This window comes from Misgurnus anguillicaudatus, chromosome 22 (genome assembly GCF_027580225.2).
Source record: "Misgurnus anguillicaudatus chromosome 22, ASM2758022v2, whole genome shotgun sequence".
Classification (NCBI taxonomy): domain Eukaryota; kingdom Metazoa; phylum Chordata; class Actinopteri; order Cypriniformes; family Cobitidae; genus Misgurnus; species Misgurnus anguillicaudatus.
Genome location: NC_073358.2, coordinates 52,257,012 through 52,280,824, shown reverse-complemented (window position 1 = coordinate 52,280,824; position 23,813 = coordinate 52,257,012). Strand labels below are relative to the sequence as shown.

The 23,813-nt window shown below is 36.6% G+C and overlaps 1 protein-coding gene across 2 annotated transcripts; it reads left to right on the top strand.

The window, feature by feature from the left end:
* The first annotated feature begins 192 nt into the window (after positions 1 to 192).
* mlxipl (MLX interacting protein like) lies at positions 193 to 23,157 on the top strand. 2 transcript variants are annotated; one of them, XM_055198186.2, is made up of 17 exons: positions 193 to 724; positions 6,363 to 6,469; positions 6,710 to 6,792; positions 6,949 to 7,038; positions 9,118 to 9,156; positions 13,021 to 13,195; positions 13,429 to 13,509; positions 16,227 to 16,363; positions 16,477 to 17,143; positions 17,410 to 17,465; positions 18,423 to 18,648; positions 18,745 to 18,848; positions 18,948 to 19,067; positions 20,734 to 20,861; positions 20,940 to 21,063; positions 21,155 to 21,284; positions 21,602 to 23,157. In XM_055198186.2, exons 1-17 carry the CDS (start codon positions 384 to 386, stop codon positions 21,724 to 21,726), a joined length of 2,733 nt encoding a protein of 910 aa, XP_055054161.2. In that variant the 5' UTR covers positions 193 to 383; the 3' UTR covers positions 21,727 to 23,157. The 2 variants fall into 2 exon arrangements, with proteins under 2 accessions (XP_055054161.2, XP_055054160.2); XM_055198185.2 differs by having other exon boundaries at positions 18,945 to 19,067.
* Positions 23,158 to 23,813: the final 656 nt, after the last annotated feature.

Sequence of the window (23,813 nt, the reverse complement as noted above, 5' to 3'; positions counted from 1 at the left end):
AGGCTATAAAGTTCATTATTTATTATGTAATGTATAAAAACACGTGTACACATGTGTATATGTGGGATTTTAAGTGTAAATTAAAATAAGATCAAATGCAAATATTTAGTAATCAAACAAAACGTTACTAATAATATCCTCAACATATCCCTGCAGATCAATTTCTGTGACAGACACTTACATAACTGTGTGTGGGGCTTAAACCGCCTTTAGAGGTGAAGCCAGAAACAGCTCACGACTAACCAGATAGTTTGACCAGATAGGTCGTATCAACAACACACGCGCTTGATCTTTGACCTGCAGCAGTAGAGTTGAGGTGTGTCCTCAGCCTTTTAGATACAGCATTGCTTTTTACCATCTGGAGAATAAACAGTTTAGCTGCGATGGCAAAGCCCGAGTACTCTGACACGGCGGAGCCGGATCACATAGGACAGGAATCCGAGTCTGATTCGGATCCGGATGACCGTTTACCCACTGTGGACGCAGGTGTGGAATCCGGATCGGTCCGGCGGACTCAGGTGATCCACAGCGGACATTTCATGGTCTCCTCTCCACACAGCGACTCAGTCAGGAGGAGAAGAGCAGCTTTTTATCATTATGAGAATATTGAGAGTGTTAATAAAGCGACCTGCCAGACGTACAGTTTCGGTTCATTGAGCTCCAGACGTCTCAACATTGACCCTTCACTTACCCGGCTGTTTGAGTGCATGACACTGGCATACAGGTAAACATTCATACCTTACAGTCAATATAGTGTGTGGTAAACTCTTTTAACTTCTGGGAACCTGTATTATTAGCTACACTGTTATTTTTTTGTTATTGTAGAAATTACAGTACTACTGCCAGCTGTTTGCCAGTAACTTACTGTAGTTTTAAATTGATGTTATTTACTGGCAACAGCTTGTTCAAAGTTAAATAAACATTAAAAAGTCTTTATCTTTACAGAATAAAACAAGAGCCTCATGCAAAGCATTCTGGGAAACAAAATCTGAAGGAAAAAAGGTTGATGAGAATTTCTGGTTCCAACAATGCTTTGCATGAGGCTGTTATTTTATAGTTTAATTCTGTAAAGACAAAGACTTGTTAATTTAACTTTAAATAAAATCAATTTAAATCTACAGTAAGTTACTGTAACAGCTGCATAGCTACAACAAAAAGTTTTACAGTGTACTTTACAAATTTGTGCATTAACAGACAATTACAATAAGGCAAAAACATAATATAATGTAAAATAATAGTCTCAACGAACAAAGCACAGTTTTAAGGAAGATGTAAATAAAACACAGGCAAAAAGAAATAAATACATAAAATAATCAAAAGGTTAAAATAAACTTCAGGTTGTTCTAAAAGTATAAAGTCCTTCAATAGGTTAAATAACCTTACACTTTTCAATATTACTTTACTTAAAGATGTACAATAAAAAACAGAAAACATTAGCTTTATTTTCATATATTTACATTTATGAATGTAACATTTTTCCATTATAAATAAATGATTCAATAGAAATTGAATTTGTTTATCTTCTATTAGTGTGCCAAAATTATATAATAGATAATATAAAATAAATAATAATTTTAAAGAACTAAGATATCAGAACAATTGTAACTTTAAGCCACTCATACCAGACCAGTCAAAAAACAAATGTAATGTTTTATTTGAAAGTGCACTTCCTTGGTAGCTACTTTACAAATGTACAAAACAAATCTGTTCAACTTTTACCTGGTCAACATCTGTCTGGAATATATGTGCATTTTTTTTTACCACATTTTGCATTTGCTCTTATAAAGTTTTTGTTGATGTCAATGCAATTGTATTAATATTTATTTTAAAGCATTGGTTTGCCTGCACCTCTTAAAAGGGTTCTTGACTTAGACTCATGACATTTGTTGAAAGCACATGAATGCTGTAATGTTTGATAATGTGAAAGTCATTATAAAGTGCTATCTTAAAGAGAAACAGTCGCTTTCAGCATTCAGTGCTTGTTTTCGAAACAGCTGTGAAATCTGGACTTTGACAGGAGTTGGACAGCAGACAGGGTGAGAGTTACAGAGTAACTGGGCTTAGAGTAACTTCAAATAACAATCTTACTTTTTTAACCCATGATATTACAACACAGAAAGCAGGGTCATTTTCAGACATCTAACCAATAAGTTCTGTGTTTATGAATGTTGCATTTATTATATCAGTATCCAATTTAGACCCTTTAAACCAAACTGTCCTATTTGATCTGGTTTCATTGAAAACTTGATGTGTATATTGGGCTAAAAAGCTTTGATTTGCTGTTATAATACACATGAAAAGCTTAAAGGGATAGTTCACAAAAAATGAAAATTCTGTCATCATTTTCTCCTCCTCATGTTGTTACAAACCTGTATGAGTTTTTTTCTGATAAACACAAAAGAAGATATTTTGATAAATAATGGTAAACACACAGAGGGCTGTGACGGTTGTCATAATCATTGCACAACCGCAGTGGTGATGTGGGAGTGGGACCCGAGGTGGTGTGCACGTCACAAAAAATATAAATTACAATCTCGTACAACAAGATGTCTTCAAGTTCAGGTAAACGCAAACGGCCAGCAGACTCAGAGTAAGTGCGCTATTTGCAAGGGGAGGCAACTGATGACTCGCTGGCTTGGGGACGGAACAACGAGGCAAGATATTCTCTCTTGGTCACACAAGGTTGTGAGAAATCAATGTACGCTACCAGTACACTATCAGAACGTGTTTTTAGGAAACATTATAAGCCCAAAAGGATTTCTCACTAGAACCAAGTGTTGTTTTACGGATGGAAGTGTTAGCACCAACATAGGCGCAGATTCCGTGGGTGCCCCGGAGCTGGGCCAAGCACATGTGCTCATTTGCTTCACATTTTGTGTCTAAAACCACACGGAAAACTTGACCACACCGCCTTCCTCCTTTTCAAAGTGCATGGGCGCTCCAGAGCATCTGTCGTTGCAAAGTAACCTAAGCATTGCTTGATGTGGTGACGAGCACCCACCAGGGCGAAAAGAAACCGGTGCCTGTGAACCCGGCATTTTTTACATTTTAAAATATATGCATGCATTATATATAAGCCTATGCATCAATGTCCATACACACACACACACACACACACATATTCTATAACCACCGCAGTGCACTACCATCGGGGTGGTAAAATACAGCCACCGTCACAGCCCTAGCTGTAACCATTGACTTCCATAGTAAGAAAAACAAATACAATGGAATTCAATGGGTCCCATCGACTGTTTATGATTACCATCATTAATCAAAATATCTTCTTTATCATTTATCAAAATACTTACACCTGTTTTTTATTTATAAAGGTGATCTGTTAACTTTTTGATATAGTGCCCGATAAAGACCTGAAGGTCGAAATGTTGCACTGTTAAATTATATTTGGAGCATTTTATCAGTGTGCTGGCTTCTTTGTTGATTTCTCTCGAATCATTTTTGGATCAGCAAAAAATGGAAATAAAAAAACCCAAATCAATAAATTATAAGCATAAGGAAATAAAAAAGAACAAAAGTTACAGATAAAGTATAGTAAGATTCAAATGAATAATAACACTGTCTTCTTCATTGTTTAAATGAAATATAATTCATCTTTTTATAGATGCAGAAGTGATTTTTCTTTTGTTTTCTGTTGATTGATTAACATAATATAAACATACCTGTAAGCAGATTTCTTAAGGGTACTGCCACTTTAAGACCGAATAAGCACGGATCCTTACAGTATACTGACGCACATCTGATTTCTTTCTGAACTGTTTGCGTTCACTTTAAGACATAACTGACTGATTTTATGAGATTACGTGCCAAGACTGTGTTTTTTTTTAGATCATTTAGATTGTATGTGTCCTGTCAAGCGCAGAGAGATTCTGTGTTTGCATGCTTTTTGAAATGCGCATCTCCGTTTGTGCACTTATGAGTGTTTGTCCATTTAAGTACAGAGAACAGCTCACTTAAACATCGTCTTGCGCTCAAATTGTTTAAATTTGTTTAATTGTTAACAACGAATTTTTGCCCAAAATGGCTATTTTTTTCACACCTACAAAGTGGCAATGCTATAATAAATGATTTCTGGTGTATTTTGGGCTAAGACTTCATATACGCACTCTAGGGACACTAAATAAAGCAATAAGCCTTTAGAAGCAGTGGGTTACCAGTGCATTTTATAACAGCTAAGGGGCGTTGTTAGGCACATCGCGAAGTGGAGTGCCTAAAACCCCCTTAGCTGTTATAAAATGCACTGTAACCCCACTGCTTCGAGGGGTTTATTGCATTTATAAAACGGTTACTTCATATGCCTAACCATAGCGGGATTTTATAAAATAAAACACAAATAAGTTGTAATTATATTAGTACAAATATTACTCTTCTGCCAAACAAAGTAGTTCCTCAGAATCAAGTGTGACTGAAACAGAGCGCAGTTCCCAACCAACACAGACGCAGCAAAGACACAATGAAAATATGATTTAAGACTGTAGTGTTTATTTTATAAATCACCATTCATCTAATTTATACATTAACATTTAAGTTGCCACCCAGTTTTAGTTTAATGCCTTGCAGAAAAATTATCTTCTTTAAATAAACATAAAATATCAAATGAAAGAACAGACCATCTGCTTTCAAACAAAAACAAACAAAAAACATTTCATCCTACCCTCATTTGTAAAAGCGGAGATAATTCCATTTTTGTGAAAAACTTTTGTAAGAGATCAGATTCAGGGCCTGATGAAAACACGCTGTTTTCAGTGTTGAGTGAATGCGTCAGTGTTTAAATTGGGTAAGATCGCCACCCAGTGGATAAAAGCGGACGTATGGACTTGAGTTATAAACTCCTCAGACAACATTTTCTCTTTATCGACGAACTGACTCAACAATATTTATTGACATTTTTTGGATATCGCCATTAATTGTGCAATTGTAGACAAATTAAAAATATGATTAAAGACTCTGGTATTTATTTTCATAAATCAGTACGGAGCAACAGTGGCGCAGTGATACTTATGTAATGTGGTCTGAACCGTGAGGTTACCGGTGTATTTTATCACGGCTTAGAACGCGTTTCAACCAATCAGAATGAAGAACCAGAACTGCCCGTTTTAAGTATTTATTTTACATCTTTAAAAAGTCTTGTGAAATGTCCCCTTTAAAGAGATTATTATCATTTATGTACAATTTCTTTTGCTTTTAATTTGTGTCTCTTTTGACTGGGTGGGCCAGCCGTCAATTTGATGGAACCAGTGCCACCCTGGCCCTATAGCCTCACCACTGATATGTACCATTTAGGTACAGATGTGTTTACATTTGGTACCAATATGTACATCTGAGCTACTAATAATATCAACTCTTTAGATGCAAAGGAAAGGTGTACTTCATGAAAGGGTACCACACCAGTGACTGCCAGTGATCATACTTTGACCATTTGTTCTGACGGTGTACTTCAGATGTGGTATCCCAGCAGTTGAATGTACAGGAAACAGAATTGTTTTTACCCTCAGGTTAATGAAGCTGAATCAGTGATGTTTTTCTGGAAACTTTTCACGTCACTTTAAACATTTCAACGATCATTCTCACTGGGTTCTTAGCAACCGAGTGAACACAACCCTCACAGTTGACTCGTCTGGTGTTTTTCGAGGTTAACTGCACCACATCAGACAGTAGATGGTGTCAAGTGTTGTCAGTATATTGGCAGATGGGCAGCTGTGTCACTGCATTAGTCTGATGAAATGATCCTGTCTGAACACACAGTCTCTCTCTGTCTGTCACATTACTGGAGAAAAAACATGTTTTTACAGAGGAAAGGACAATTTCACAACTCTCCCGAAATATCTGTCCTAGTCTCCTCTGAGTTTTATTTAAAGGGGCCATGTTACAAGACTTTTTTTAAGATGTCAATCCAAATCTTTGGTGTGATGTTCCGAGAGTACACATGTGAAGTTTTAGCTCAAAATACCATATGGATAATTTGTTAAAATTGCCACTTTGTAGTTGCGAGGAAAAATGTGTCGTTTTGGGTGTGACCTTTAAAATGCAAATGAGCTGATGAAATTCAAACACTGATCGCAATGGTGGTGGTGGTTTGTTGCAATTGAAACTCAATTGTGCTGTCAATTATTTTCTTTCTCTTTCTCTCTGCACTAAATGGCTGTGCTGTGATTGGATAGTGCAGATTAAGGGGTGGTATTATTATAATAAGAGCTCCTTATGACATCACAAGGAGCGCACACAAGTGTAGTTAATGTAAGCTGTCTATTCATATGGTAGGCAAACATTTGACAATTTATTTAAAAAATAATAAAATGTCAATGACATGAAACTAATCTGAATTCAATTTTTGTTTTTTTTCACAGTGGGAAACTTGTTTCTCCCAAGTGGAAGTCTTTCAAAGGTTTGCGGTTACTGTGGAGGGATAAAATTCGTCTGAATAATGGCATCTGGAGGGCTTGGTTTATTCAGTGTGAGTCTCTTGTTGTGTTGGTTAACTCTGGTTTATTACTGCTATAACTCGTCTCATGTTTGTTTTGTAAAATGTCTAATGAACAGAAGTTACATTCATCATGTGGAAAGTGTAAACCACACACAGCAGCAACATTATAACCATACATTATAGTAGTGAGTTTTGCACGAGCAAGCATTGCTTATGTTTTTGTAAAGAAGAATGAATTCTGGTTATATCTTATACTTGTGTTTGTGTCAGATGTGGAGAAAAGGAAGAATCCTGTGTGTGGATTTGTTACTCCACTGGAAGGCACGGAGGCCGATGCACACGGCAAACCTGAGGTGAGCTGTTCTCAGGGATAAACAACACGTTTAATCCACACATCATACCAGCAAATAGTTGAGGGATGATCTGTCAATTATATCTGTAATTAACCCTTGAGATTGGTTTATCACAGCAGTGTTGATCTGAATGTTTGACACATGTGATGTTCTCAGGCGATTGTTTTGGAGGGCAGCTACTGGAAGAGACGGATCGAGGTGGTCATCAAAGAGTATCACAAATGGAGGATTTACTATAAGAAACGAGTAAGTGTACAATATTTCATGATGATGTGCATAAAGCATATTGTAAATATCCACAAATAATCTGTATGGAAAAGGGTTGCCTTAGTTTTTCTGCATCTTTATTCACCACAAGCAGTGAAATATCACTGTAACATGAGCGTTTTATGTAAGTAATAAACTTAAGATCTGTTTTACTGGTGATGCATTGTTATGAAATCAGAATGAGCTGTTAATGCATGCAAAGATGATCAGAAAAGTGCCATTGATACTCTATTCAGTAATCTTTTTTGGGGGCAGGCGTGAGGCATTTCTGCATGCTGAAAAACAGACGCATACAAAATGAATTCTTATATTAATAAACCAGCTGCCGGTGTTCCTCCCAGTAATATTTACCTGCTAGCATCAACATGGCCTGTATAAACCAGTATAGGATTTTTATTGAGAAATGCAGATGCATATACGGGTGATTCTCACGAAATCCAGACTTAGAAGGTGTCCAGCATCAGTTTTTTTTAAAAAGCCCTTGAAGCCATTTTTTTGCACATATAAGATTAAGGTCTGAACTTACTATAACCATTATTTTTAGAGGATTTAAAAAATATTTCCTATAGAATTATTTACATTTTTTAGATTATCATTATAAAAAATTATCATTACCGCAAGTTAACATGATATTACATTAAATATATGCATTTACAAACTCATGTTTCGGTAATGAGAACCAAAAAGTTTCAAATTTCAACTTTTATCTGGAGAGAAAAATAAGAACTGCTTACCTGGTAGCCATCTTGAGTGTCACAGTCAATTATGTCCCTTCCAACATTTTTTTTATTTTTTTGAAAATGTTAGTTTCTTGAGGGCTTAAATAATGATTGAAAATTGTTGCGGAGGATGAGAAAATTTTTCTTGGACGCATTTATGATCACCAAATACCACATGTTTCTTTACTGTAAATGAAGAGTTTCGTTGCAAAAAGAGATAAATCCATTTTCTAACATTTTTGTCAAAACATGTTTATTATTATGTTATCATGTTATTATTTTGTTTTATGGTGCTACCTAGCTGTATTTTTTGAAGTTATAAAGGTTTAAATCAAAACAAACCAACTGCAGTTGAATTGAAATTAATTGGAATGCACAACCAAAAAACGAGATTTCTGAACAATTAAAAAAATGGTGGTTATCTCATTTTGCAACGAAACTCTTCAAATGTTTATAGTATAACATGCACTGAAGGTTTTAATTTTTAGATTTTTTAATTACAAATATTTCCATGTCAAAGAACCCAAATCCAGTCATGAACACGTTGTGGTAATGAAAATTTTCCCCTTAAATGTGGAAAAAACTACAAAATTGGTTTGATGATGTCATTTGAAATCATGTGCAAAATAGTACACGAAGAGATGTTTGTAATTGTATGCTTCTTATTTTGATACTCTTACTTTGCATTTACTTTTTTATCAGAATGTTTCATGACACCTCATAAGTCTAATTTCGCAAGAATCACCCATATTTGCATTAAATTTTGCTGAATTGACTCGATATTTACTTCTTGTTTGGTAACACAAGTCACAAAGATTTTGTAAATGACAGAAGGGGGAGCTGCTGTACCTCTTCATCCCAACAGTGCTGTGCTATCCATCATCTCGATCTCAAGGCCAAACATCACCCAATATCTCAGATATAAAGTTACTTTCCTCTCCACATGGAAAATGATTTTTACTAGGATTTTTTTAGGTGAAATCCATACAGTTCTCTTTCTTGATATATCTGAGCAAGTGATGTAAAAGCATGTTTATCTGTTGAGATGATATTACAAAACTCTATGGGGCAACTCGAGATAAAGAACCCAAGGTTCAGTATTCAGAGAAAGCCCATTATATTCATTGACATTTAACATCATGACCTCATTATTAAAAGATGCTTTAGATGTTTCAATTCACTTTCTAATTTTTAATTTATGAAATGTAAGATGCTGTACTGAAATGTTTTCCACTAAGGCTGCTTTAAAGCATATCTTTCATTTATATAGGTATAACGTTGGATTAATTCTGATTAGAATCACAATTCATTGCATCTTAAACATTTGTTGTTGTTTTAGCTTCAGAAGAACAAAGATCTGCTGTCCATGCTACAGAAGGTAAGACATGCTAAAGTGATGAAATTTGCCCTCATAGTAATGCGGTAATGTCTTTGTTTCTAGATCTTTCTTGTTGCTTTCTCACTGGTAGTGACCCAGCGTCATTATTGATTAAATAGTGTTTAGTAGGTTAGGAGTTCAGTTCATGTTTGTACAATTTCTATGAATCGCTTCCTCTCTGATGTTGCATCCCTCAAAAAATGAACGGCGTATGAAACACGTGAGGAAACACAAACGCGCAGATTCGCGTGCGTCACGGCCCTGATATTGGTGAGAAAGTGAGCCATTTGATGCATTCGACGACAAAACGTGTTAATCTTTCCTTCTGTTCCATCAGATGGCCAAATAAATGCACGTTCAGGCTTTAATGCTGTTTAATCAAATCTGACCCACATACTGAAAGATGTGAAGCGGCAGCTCATTTTGTTTTTCTTAAAATGCTGTTTTACACCCCTGAGGTGTTGTGGATATGCATTTTACTGTACTGGTACTATGGTACAAGGTTGGCAGCAGATAGGAATAGAAATTTATATGCAGTTCAGTTCCATAGCATCAGCAGTGTACTTTAGACTTTATTGTTCAGTTTGGGGGAAAATGCATTCAATTTATGCTCTCTGCATATATTCATCAAATACTTTCAAATACTTCAAATTTAGTATATTAAGGATTGTTCTTTAGGACTACAGATGGAAAGTAGCTTAATGCTAAATCTGGTCCAGCCATCTTTTTAATGTAACTGGACATTGTCCTGATCAATAAATAAATAAACAAACAAACAAATCTGATTAATCTCTGGCCATTTATTGGCAGAATCCATTAAACGCCACATGATTTTTAAGCAAAGTCCTCTAAGTGCATTAAAGACGAATTGGATGAATGATGAGTGCACGTTTATCGGATTTCAGTTGTCGAGCTGAAAGAGATTTTTACCCGGTTACATGAGGTTTGGCAAATATATTAGGATATTGAAAGGACTGTAAACAGTGACTGAAGACAGATAGATTGGGAAATATATATTATATTTTATATGTATATTATATTTTATTTTATTTTTTATATATATATATATATATATATATATATATAATATATTTAAGCAATATCGCTCGAGTAGGAGTGTTACATTTAGCTAAATTTAGAACAGATAAAAATGTGCGATTAATTTGGATTAATCGCGAGTTAACTCATGAAATCATGCGATTAATCGCGATTAAATATTTTAATCTATTGACAGCCCTATATATATTATATATTAATATTTATATTTTTTAAATGTATCATTTAGTATAATTTATATATATACTCGAGGCAAGTGCTGTATCGTGAATAAGTAACGGCTGAAGGGGTTGCAGGCACTCCGCTTCGCGTCGTGCCTAACAACGCCCTTCAGCCGTTACTTATTCACAATACAGCACAGCCTCTCGTACCTTATTGCTTTTATAAAACGGTTACCACACAATATTAAAGTGAAAAAAATATTAGTGCAACTTTCATGAAGTTAAATCAATAAAAGCATTCCTTCTGCTAGAAAAAATAGTCCCTGACTGCGAACAACAACATGAAAGCTCAAATAAAAACAACAAACTGTTCTCAGACTTTGTCTCATCATATGTTTATGTGTTGCTAACGGTGTTGCTAAGGGCGCAGTGATATTAAACAAAACCGTTGGGTGAACCGGTCATAGCAGTGTTTTATTGTGAATAAAGCACACCTATTGACCAATCAGAATCAAGGATTGGAACTAACCGTTTTATAAATATATATATATTATACTAAATGATACATTTAAAAAATGTAAATATTAAAATGTTAACTGTTTAAAAGAATGAAACAAATTAGTTCATTTTTAGAGACCTGTTTTATTTTCTTTTGTATATTAAGGATTTTTCTTTATTAAAGAAAATGTATTTGTTATCCGATTACTCGATTGATTGATTAAATAGTCAGTGGAATACTCGATTACTAAAATAATCGATAGCTCCAGCCCTATTGGGAAACGACTGTAGATCTAGTGGGGGCAACGATTAGTTGCGATTAATCGCATACAATTTTTTGAAATTTTTCATTTAAACACAATACATTTCCCACATACATTTCATAATTTTTTATTTATATATCAATTTTTTAATTTATATATATAATATAGAATATTTAAATATATAAATAAATATGATACACATGTAAATACACATGTAAATGTTTCTTAAATATATACATAAATATGTGTGTATTTATATATGCAAAATAATAACACAGCACACGCATATTTATTATGCAAAAACTCACTTATTAATCGTTGCCCAGCACTAAGTAGATCACATTCAAACTTAGGTCCCTTGTGAGTACTTGGACCTGAATGCAACTATAATATACAGCCACATGCTTCTGTAATTTTTCCACTCTGATTTTCATCATTTGTAATGTTTTAGTGATTTTGCAACTGTTTACTATGTCTTGTCCAAAGATGTGGATTTTTTGCATGCACTTAGAGGGTATAATAACCTTTTCATTGGCATTAAAGTGCAAATACTACACACAAACATAAGAATCAAATAAAAATGCTCATTTATAAGAAAATGTGTTAGACGCACTTAGAGGGTTTTGCATCTGAACTCCTCATATCTTTTTTCTCCCAAATAGTTTACTGTCTGGTTATACTGGTTTGTTGGCTGGTTTTAGAGCTAACAAATCAGCTTGTCTGACTGGAAGACTATCTAAAACCACTTTAACCCAGCGAAGGACACCCTATGAAAAGACATTGTTTTGAAGCATGCTATTTTAATTTCAGTTTCAAAGCATTCGTAATGCAATATACTGTCATTATGATATAACCATTTAGGAGACTACTTTGATGCTGTTTGGGTAAATATGAAAAGTAAGTTTGCTTGTTGATGTAAACTCACTATACAGTATAATCCAGATGCAGGGATGCTCCTGTTAACCCTATAGGGGTTTGACATTAGGGTGCAGTGTGTCAGTGTACCAGTAGGAGGCGATGGGTTTTGCTCTCTGACTCCACACGTGAGGGTGACAGCAGGAACTGGGTCAGGAACAAAAGAGCCGTCCGCCTCGCTGATACGGCCTGGAGAAAAAGAGAGAAATGAAAACATAATGGATCGGGCAGGGGGTCTCTGACTTTTACACATTTCCATTAAACTGCTGTCATTAAAAGCTAGCACGTAAGCACGGAGACCCACATACACACACAGGACTCATTTCTGTTCACAAACACACCACACAACCAATGCTATAATTTGACACCCTTTGTGTGTAAGAAAAAAGAAAGAAAATTTGAACGTAGGCAGCCTTCAGGAAAGACGTAAACATTACCACTTGTGTGATTCTGGGTATCCCTATAAATATGAGAAGGTTTAGTCCTAGACTAGAGAAACCAGCAACACTGGAGCTGTCCAGGTATAACAGAGACAGAAGCTGTGAGTAGAAGGTCAGATTTGCCTTTTTGTTTTACATTATTGCTATTTCATGCATTCCAACTTATTTACACTTTGTTAAAGTTGGTTTCTCAGGCTAAACGTAGGCAAAGTTTAAAAACCAGTTATAACCGACGTATAACCGAGTATTTCTGTGCCAAATATTCTTTGTCAGGGTTCGTACAAGTTTCGAAAAGTTTGAATGAGATTGACAGTCTAAAGGTACTGTAAAGTATTAAACTGCAACTCATCCCTCAGCGTTTGATCTATAGACATGAATGAGATTGACAGTCTTGTTTAAGAGGGGTGTGCTCATTTAAGCATGTAAGCAACAATGTAACAATGCAAAACAAACTTCAGCATCAACATCCATAAAACGTTGCTCTTTCAACACTAGAGTCAATGTGTGTCTTGGTTTTGTTATCCTCCGTAGGGGCCTGTCTGCAGGGCGGGGCTGGAAAAATGGACCAATCAGATTTATCCAGAGCCTGAGGCCGCATCAGAGGAAGTGCACATGTTCGACTTGGACTGCTTTCTGTCGGACATCTCGGACACATTGTTCACTATGACCCAGAAGCCCAACCTGTGGAGCGAAGATCGCCAAAACAGTCAGTACTGCGCAAGAAATCCTCAGAGAAATCTTCCTTACACAATTTTTTTCCTATTGTTTACTTATCCTCATGTCCTGTCTGCCCGGTGTGCTGTAAAGTTTAATGAATAAGTGAGCTTAGTAGTCTTATGACACCACCAAAACCCAAAACAAGGAACTTTAAATGAACACACACACACACACACACACACACATTTGTGATTTGTGTATGTTTTATTTTTGTCACATAAGCTTACACCAGTAATGCAGATATGATTCAGCCTGGCCTGACACCTCTACAGCCCAGTCTAGATGATCTGATGGATATACCGGGTGAGTCTTCATCACACTGTCATTCCTCTTCTTCACTGTTCAGTTTATAGACTGTGGACCGCTGTCCTATCTGATCCTTATTCATCGCGGCTGCTGTACTTTTTTGTGAAAACAGTCATTTCTCTTCTGTTACTTTGTATCTGTTTTTAAGATGCTACAGTATTTATAAATTAATTATTATAAATTAATGTACTAGCATTTAATAATTAATCATAATTAATCCAGACATTTTTGCAGTCATCTAAAAACTTAGATGTTTTATCATATCAGTAAATACAATTAGGATATTTAGATCCTGATACATTATATAATGCATGTAATAGATTCAGTTTGATATCAAATAATTATTTTTGCACAACCATAAGTGTTTGTACTGCATGATATTTTTAGGGAACTATAAGGAGGTTCAGAAGTTCACTTGCGCAAGTTTTGGGTATTTGGTTTACCAAACAGTGGAGATGTTTTTATTTGATGTGGCTCCTGAGGGATGTTAATGTAAAAGAGATGACCAGAAGGATAATAAATAAGTTTCTTTTCTCATTCGAGAAGTTCATTCCAGTTCAGTAGCTGTGTGTTCATGATCAGCTGACAAAACTCACAAATCATAAGACCTGGTCACAGTAGGCAAACATTTAATTCACAAACATTAAATATGTTGCAGTTTAGTATATATGTGTGCATTAGAGGGCTTATAGTATGCAAAATCAACTTTTGTAAGGTGTAGTCCAAAGAAATGTATTCGACCCAAAATGACCCGAATCACTGTTTACCCGAACCCGACGTGGATAAGTAATTTTTTGAAAGAAAGACCCATCCCGAGACAAACCCGAGAAAAAAAGTTCAACTGACTGGCATTTTTTTTAACCTGAATGTAACATGTTTGCAGTCTGGAGCACCACACGCACCAGTCAGACAGAAAGAAACCCGATAGCCTCGCATCCAATTTGGCCCGATGCTACATTTATTTTCATTTGTTGTCTGACGATGACACCAAGGTAAATGCTAAAATGTGCATTCAAAATTGATTAACAGGTCTGTTTCAACGAAAATGTACCTATCGCCAGTCACACAATGTTGTTAACACTCTCGGCAAACAAAGAAGGGGTTGGAAAAGCACTCCATGCACACGCGGGTCTTTTTGGGCCTGTTCGGGAGAAAAAAACATAGGGCTTTATCATAAACCCAGCGCAATGTGTGATGCAAGTGTCTTTTGCTAGTTTCGACTCTGCGCAATTATAATTTTCACGTTTAGCGCCACATGGTTTAAATAGCAAATGCATCTGCGCCCCCGTTTGCACCCATGGGCGTTCTGGTCTGAAATCGAGGTGTGTTCAGGCGCATTGTTGGCGCGTTGCTATTTTGAGGCAACTAAAATAGACTACGCCATTGAACAACAAAAACCTGGTCTACAGTCTAAAGTCAATGGCGCAATGTGTTTTTTTGTTATTTAAAGAGCGCATTAGTAATATGCGCCTATAACGGGACGACAACGCGGGTTTGCTTATCACACACATGAATGCGCAGCAGCACAAAAACGCTTTTCAAATATAAAAAGATTGAAGGATTGAATGTAAAAGATTATTATTGAGTCTCTTGGACATAAATGAGGACTAATTATGAGACGTTAGAAGGCACAAAGAGCTGCTTCACCTGTAGCCTGGTAAGTAAATAAATGCTTACGGATTTATTGTATATGATGACTCTGTACCTGTGGATATGGTGAGATGAGAAACATTTTTAAGTAATGCTTAAAAAAACTTGTGACGCTGTCCAAGTGCTGAAACGTGCGGAGATCCGTTTGTAAATTCTTTCTCTCCTGTTTGTTAGAAATAAATTATTTTTACAGTAAACCTTTTCTTACATACTTGTAAATGATTTTTTGATGATATTGGATAGCCATACATTTAAAGCAATTAAAAGTCTGCTTTTTAACTTCCATGACTAAAGGAAAACGGGTTTTAAAGGTTTTAATGAAAAAATAACAATTTCAATACAATTGAAAAACAACACAATTATTTAACATTAATCTTAAACTGGGGATCTTCTTCCTCCGCTTTATAGTTTATAAAGTCCGTCATCTAAATAGGGATTAGACATAGCGCCAGCGCAACTGGCTTTTAAAGGGGATGAGAGCTGAGACTGTCATTGGTTTATTGCACGTTACGCCCCAAATACTCCCATTACTCATTAAAAAAATAGGACCAACCCTTTTCGATCATGCGCTCAGCGCACAAACCATTTTTCCTGTCGTTAAATTAGCAAAAGTGGATTTGGACACGCCCATTTAGACGTTGCGCTGTGCGCTTTAGACAATGCGCTTAAATCGTTAAAATAGGGCCCTTTCAGTTTACAAAGTCCGTCATCTAAATAGGGATTAGACATAGCGCCAGCGCAACTGACTTTTAAAGGGGATGAGAGATAAGACTCTCATTGGTTTATTGCACGTTACGCCCAAAATACTCCCATTACTCATTAAAAAAAATAGGACCAACCCTTTTCGATCGTGCGCTTGGCGCACAAACCATTTTTCCCGTCCTTAAATTAGCAAAAGTGGATTCGGACACGCCCATTTAGACCATGCGCTTAGATCATTAAAAAAGGGGCCCATAACCTTAGAAACAAATAAATGTAATTGTGATTCGATCTGATGTCTGAATGGTCTTAATAGGTGTGGTAGCATTTTATTTAAATATATCATGATTAACCCATTTTTACAGATATTTTCCTGAGTTATCGTGCACAGCCGCTCGAGCAGATGTCTTATTCTGACTTTGGCTACTTTGAGAGCTCATCCACTGGAGCATTTACATTAAACTCTGCTGCTTCTGTGACAAATCCACTCACACACACACAGGTACCACACACGTACACACTATTTATTCTTTTATTTTATTGTATTTGGTTGAAATTGATTTGAAATTGGTTTGAGGCCAGACCGTGAGCTTTTGTTTACACTTTTTATTTTAGCCCACTCTATCAGCTGAAAGTTTACCTGAATCCTCCTCATCTGTACATCTACCTGGACACAGTTACCCCCGCCAATCCATAACCCCTAACATGACCTTTAACCCCAGTGGTGACACTTCAGAACCCAAATTCAAAGGTCACTCAGAATATATCAGTGAATTTCACCACTCTCTGAACCTCCCGACCGGCATGACATCATACGGACATCACGTGTCTTTCAGCGCTCACTCTACTGCTATGGGAACCACGGAGATGCCGGGCGGCGTGACACTGGAAAGCCCTTACCAATACCATACGGCCTGCCTCAAACAAAGACATCCATCCAGCCAATCACGGAGCAGCGAGGCCGCCACGTCTACGGTCATCACCCACACGGGCTCTGCCGTGACCGGCCCGCCATCTGACGGGTCTCAGGGACACGGGTACTCGGATGAAATGTTTCCTCCTGTGAAGTGTATGTCTGTTGAGTACCAGCACACGACAGCGAGCCCATCTGTCTCCTCGCTCGGCCTCTCTCACTGCTTCTCTGTGCCGCAGCGGGTGGGCGTGGCCACGGGAACGGTGAAGCACAAGCAAAAAATGGGAGAAACCCAAATGGGCGCCAGGGCTACAGCTCCTCCTACTCAGACAAGCTGTCTGGCCAATCTGCTTTCATCAAAATCTCAGCGTATGTAGATGCTGTTTATACTTTTAATTTTATAACTAATGCAGGATTGTCTCTATAACGTCACATTTAATGATCTATAACAAGTTAGAATCATTTTTTTAAAATTAATTGCTTAATTGTGACACTTATATTTTTATGATATCATTGCAGTCTGAAATTTCAGAAACTTTGATGTTACCAGTGTGACAAAGTTGCAAACATTTATATCATTTCCAGTTATTGCCAAAGTTTGAATGTGTAATAATTTTTTATTCTTCTGTCTGTAGGAAAACCATCACTGAGTTTTGATCATTCAGGTTTGTCAACGTCAGCAATCTCTCATGTAAGTGTCAGCGTGTTTACATGTTTTTGTAGTATGAATACTGTATTATTCCTAACATCTTAAAAACTATTTAATAATATTACATCAATATTACACCAATGATAATAAGATGTGCTCTTATGTGAAATTAGGGCTGTCAAACGATAAATCACGATTAATAGCATAAATAAAAGTTTGTGTTTGCATAATATATGTGTGTATAATTATTGTATATGTAACATGTGGACAAAAGCAGGCAAAGACTGTGGATCTAAACACAAGTGACTTTTAATTTACATAAAACCAGTATATATATATTCACACTTACTACACACAGTACACACATAAATTTGCAAACACAAGCTTTTATTTTGTGATTATGTCAATCATGATTAATCACGGTTAATCGTTTGACTACCGTGGCCTGGAAGGGCAAAAATAAATTCCCGCCAGCTTTTTTTAACAAAAACTTGCCAGCCAGGGCCTGCATTTTTAATGATTTTCACAAAAGTTTAATGCCTTCCAGAAAATGTTCTTTAAATATATAAACGTACAATACATCAAATGAAAAAACTGCTCTCTGCTTTCAAAAAATTTTTGAGCATAAAGCTGAGATAATTGCATTTTTGCAAAGGAATTTTGCTAGAGATCAGATTCAGAGCGATGATCAAAACATACACAGAGTTTCACTGTTTTTCGATTAGTGGATGCTTCAGTGTTTTATAAGTTGGGTAAGAGCGCCACCTAGTGGATAATAGCAGAAATATGGATTGCCGTAAAAACTTGTCATTGGCAGGAAGCATTTTCACTTAAATGACCAGATAACTCGTCAATGACAGGGAAAGAGTTATACATATTTATATTCATACATATATTTTTCAACCTGATATCTATTTGCACATTATTAACATAAACCCAAAACTGAGCTGTCATTTATTGTACCTTACATATTTCTGTATACTTTCTTTTCAATAACAGCCAACAAGCAGCGGTCGAGGGGTGTCACAGATTTCCCACAGTTCCTCTTGGGCCTCAACAAGAATCCCACCAATGACATCATTACAGTGTCAGCCGGCAATGTCAGGCCACGCCCATAGCAGCACCATTTCCTCTCTCCTCACACAACAAACGCCTCTTCTCACACCGAAAACAGAGAAACTCTCACCCGTACAGATGCCCCCTACAGACAGAAGCAGTTTAACAGGTGCACATCATACATTACTGTATATACACAACCATGTGATTTCACGGATAAAAAGCCTGTTTGAAGGTAATGTAACGTAATGAAATCTATTTTCAGTTAGTTTTTCAGGAAATGTGGGACAGACGTCTCCTACAAATCCCCCGGAGAAAAACCAGGAATCACACTTCTTATCCGGACACACACATGGGGAGCCCCCAAGAGTAAAGCACAAATATTAACGTGTTTTTGAACACATTTATACCACCAACACTGTCCAGAAAACATATTTCATTGATAACATGGTGTGTGTTGTCCAGCAGACAGACACGCGACGCATCACGCACATTTCTGCTGAACAGAAGAGACGCTTTAACATCAAACTTGGCTTTGACACGCTACACAGCCTGGTGACCACCCTCAGCTCACAGCCTAGTGTAAAGGTACAGTAACTTGTACATACAGTAATACACACGGTAACACGTACAGTAACACACATGGTAACATGTACAGTAACACACACCATAACACGTACAGTAACACATATAGTAACATGTACAGTAACACATACGGTAACATGTATGGTAACATGTACAGTGACACGTACAGGAACACATGCTGTAACACCTACGGTAACACGTACAGTAACACATATGCTAACATGTACAGTAACACATACGGTAACATGTAACATGTACGGTAACATGTGCTGTAACACGTGCTATAACACGTACAGTAACACACATGGTAAAACGTACAGTAACACATACAGTAACATGTAACATGTAAAGTAACGCATACAGTAACATGTAACACGTACAGTAACACATACAGTAACATACACAGTAACACGTACAGTAACACATACAGTAACATGTACAGTAACATGTACAATAACACGTACAATAACATGTACAGTAACACATATGGAAACATGTAACATGTACAGTAACACATACGGTAACATACACAGTAACACGTACAGTAACACATACAGTAACATGTACAGTAACATGTACGCTAACACGTACAATAACATGTACAGGAACACATATGGTAACATGTACAGTAACACACACACAGGGTAACACGTACAGTAACACATGCTGTAACACGTACAGTAACACATATGGTAACGTACAGTAACATGTACGGTAACATGTACAGTGACACGTACAGTAACACATGCTGTAACACCTACAGTAACACACACGGTAGCACGTACAGTAACACATGTTAACATGTACAGTAACACATACGGTAACATGCACAGTAACACGTGCTGTAACACATACAGATACGTGTTACACATACGGTAACATGTACAGTGACACGTACAGTAACACATGCTGTAACACCTACAGTAACACACGGTAGCACGTACAGTAACACATGTTAACATGTACAGTAACACATACGGTAACATGCACAGTAACACGTGCTGTAACACGTCACACATGGTAAAACGTACAGTAACACATATGGTAACGTACAGTAACACATACGCTAACATACACAGTAACACGTACAGTAACGCATACGGTAACATGTACAGTAACACGTAACAGTAACACATATGGTAACATGTACAGTAACACATACAGTAACATGTAACATGTATGGTAACATGTAACATGTACGGTAACATGTACAGTAACACGTACAGTAACACATGCTGTAACACTTAAAGTAGCACACACGGTAACACATACAGTAACACACATGGTAACACGTACCGTTACACATATGGTAACGTACAGTAACACATACGGTAACATGTAACATTTACAGTAACACATACAGTAAAATACATGGTAACATACACAGTAACACGTACAGTATCACATATGGTAACACATACAGTAACATGTACGGTAACACGTACAGTAACACAAATGGTAACATGTACTGTAACACTTGCTGTAACACATACTGTAACACATGCTGTAACATGTACCTGAACACGTGCAGTAACACATACGGTAACACATACAGTAACATGTACAATAACATGTACAGTAACACATACGGTACTGTCCAGTAACACATACGATAACATGTACAGTAACACATATGTGGGTTGTGTATCTATGTTCATGTCTGTTTTAGATCAGTAAGGCCACTACGCTCCAGAAGACAGCAGAGTACATCAGTAAGATGCAGCAGGAGCGAGCTCAACTCCACGAGGAGGCTCAGAGACTACGAGATGAGATCCTCACGCTCAACTCTAGCATCAAGTCAGTCATCTTCCTCATGAACATATTTCATGTATGTGTGATCTGTTTCTTTAATGATGTCATTATATGTGTGTCTAGCGTTTATCAACAGCAGCTCCCTGCGACCGGTGTCCCAATAACACGTCAGCGTTTTGATCTCATGAGAGAGAAGTTCAGAGAGTACGTCAGGGTCCAGACTCTTCAAGACTGGAAGTTCTGGATTGTATCCTTTAATGCACAACTGTTTAACCATAATAACCATAGCACAAGATGCTGGTGACCTGGTGACTTTCCTTAGCTGAAGCTTCTTTCAGTTCAGTATCATCATCGAACCTCTGTTTGAGTCTTTTAATGGTATGGTGTCTACAGCCAGTGTAGAAGATCTGTGTCGTACCACATTGTCATGGATGGACCAGCATTGCTCCCTGCCTGCACTTAGACCCAGTGAGTCGCTCACATCTCACATTTCTGACTCGCAGACCATGCGTTGGTCAGTGCACACAGTGAAAAATCAACTCATTTAAGCAACATTAAAGATATTGCTGTAGCTCAGCTGGTAAAGCATTTGCCTAAGCAGTGCAAAAAGTGTGGGTTTGATTCCTAGGGAACACAAAAACTACAGAAATATATATACCTTAAATGCAAACTTGAAATTGTGTATCTCTGGCCACTTTTCCAGACCCCCACTCATCTATTCCTGTTGTAATCTGAGTTGTCTCTAGTTTAGCTGGTTTTACTGATGTTTTACTCTCTTTGTCTAGCTGTTTTAAGTTCACTCCGTCTGCTCTGCACCTCCACATCAATACTCTCTGATCCCAGTCTGGTTCCTGAACAGGCCATCAAAGCCGTCAAACATGGACATTCCTCCCACAGCTACAACCAATGACAACATACTCTTTCAATACTGTAGCCAATCAGATCTGTACTATTTGCAGCTAATGTCAACATAAAACCAGTGATATTGGTTGTGTCTCAATCCGCTCCCTAGCTCCTGAAGGGGTAAATCAGTATATTGTGTACGCAGGTTCGGGCACTGGTAACTCTAGCTCACTTATTTTCCTGTGACGTGGCTGTTTAAGCGTGTTGTGATCATTCACAGCTGTTATTCATCAAACAACCGGCAAACCAACAGCTTAAATTTTAAAAATGTGAAAAACGCTTTCATTATTCTCTTACATATTCGTGCATAAATTTGGAGAAATATTACATTTAACTGTTAAGTAGACTGTGGTCTCTTCCTGTCTAGTGATGTGTGATTATATTATATTATATCAAAACTAAAACAAACATTTGTCTTTATAAGTTCTGTCACATTTCATGAAGTTTATTGAGTTGACTTCCGAGTCGATTTTTGACTGGAGAGCTTCAGGAAAGGTCATGTGATTTCCGTAAGGAAACATACGGGCCATCAACGCTCACTCGTTTTTGCGTTGCATTGTGGGAATTTTTAGGGAACAAAAATTCCAGTGCACTGGAAGTATTTTGTGATTGAGAGAGCCCTTAAAATGGCCGACTTCCAGATCTGTGCCCTGACTAGTGAACAAGGGAGCTGATTGAGACGCAAGCCTTTGTCATTCCCAGTGTTACTAATGAAATGTAGTTTCTCACTAATGCAGCCAATCACATCATCCCTCTTACAACTACAACCAATAAGAATGTACTTGCTCAAAACTGCAGCCATATTTATCATTCATTTAGCAATAGCCAACAGTACATTGTATGGGTCAAAAGTATATATTTTTTATACCAAAATCATTAGGATATTAAGTAAATAAAGATTTTTTTGTAAATTTCCTACCATAAATATTATAAAAATGTATGTGTTACTAAGGACTTCATTTGGACAATATTCTGATTTTTTTGCACCCTCAGATTCAAGATTTTCAAATAGTTGTATTTCAGTCAAATATTGTTCTATTCTAACAAACCTCATGGGAAAGCTTATTTATTTAAAAAAAAACCTTATGACTGGTTTTGTGGTCCAGGATCACAAATGTGAATAAAACCTCTTTAGAAATGAAGTTTATATTAGATTGTTGGAAAGATACTTTAACCCTGCTGATGTAAGTGATGTGCATGAATTATATGGTATGTCATAGCTGATTTAATCTCTTTTACAGTTAAATCTGATGACACTTCATTCTTTTCAACTGTTTTGGATTAGTAATTTGTTTAAGTAGTTTGATTTGATTGTTTTATACTTGTTTTATTTATATACTTGTCACTGGCCCATGAGCACCACAGCTCAATTTATTAAAGCACAAACTTTGGTTTAATTTTACATAATTCAGTTTATTAAAGGCAATAGTTTACCTCACTTTACCTTTGCATATCTGCTTCATGTGCTTCACTGTTGACTCCGTTCAAAAGTTTAGGTTCACTTACTCATACTTTATTCATATACTTTTCCATAATTTTTATAATAGGATACTCATTAAAATTTTGTAATAACAAAAAATGTTGTAACTTCAAAATGAATCTTATTTTTAGCACCATCAGTTTAGTTACCCAGCTTTTGAGGTCTCATGCTGAGATGATCTAGGCTTTGAAGTCATCCATTTCAACATGTTTAAATACAATTAATAAATGAAATGAATGTTGGCACAATTATTTCTTGCCTTCAAAAGTAATTATAGACATGCAAGCATATGCATTAAGATTAAAAGATTTTTTAAATCATGAAAAACATTTCCCTCAAGAGACCCCAAACTTTATCATGTTAGGTTATTGTTTCATAATTCCTAGGAAAAGGTAGTCGATGTTAAACAGAGACATAACCTATAATGTCCTGTATCTTTATCTCTACATTTTTTTTTTGGCATTCTGGTTAGTCTTTTAAACAAAATGAGGATTTAAGGAAATTGCTGGTTATAAACTCATCCAAGGAATAAACTTACCAACTTGACAATACAGTACATTCTTTTATGTAGTATTGTAAACAAAGATATATTTTTTACATTTCTCTGGTGGTGT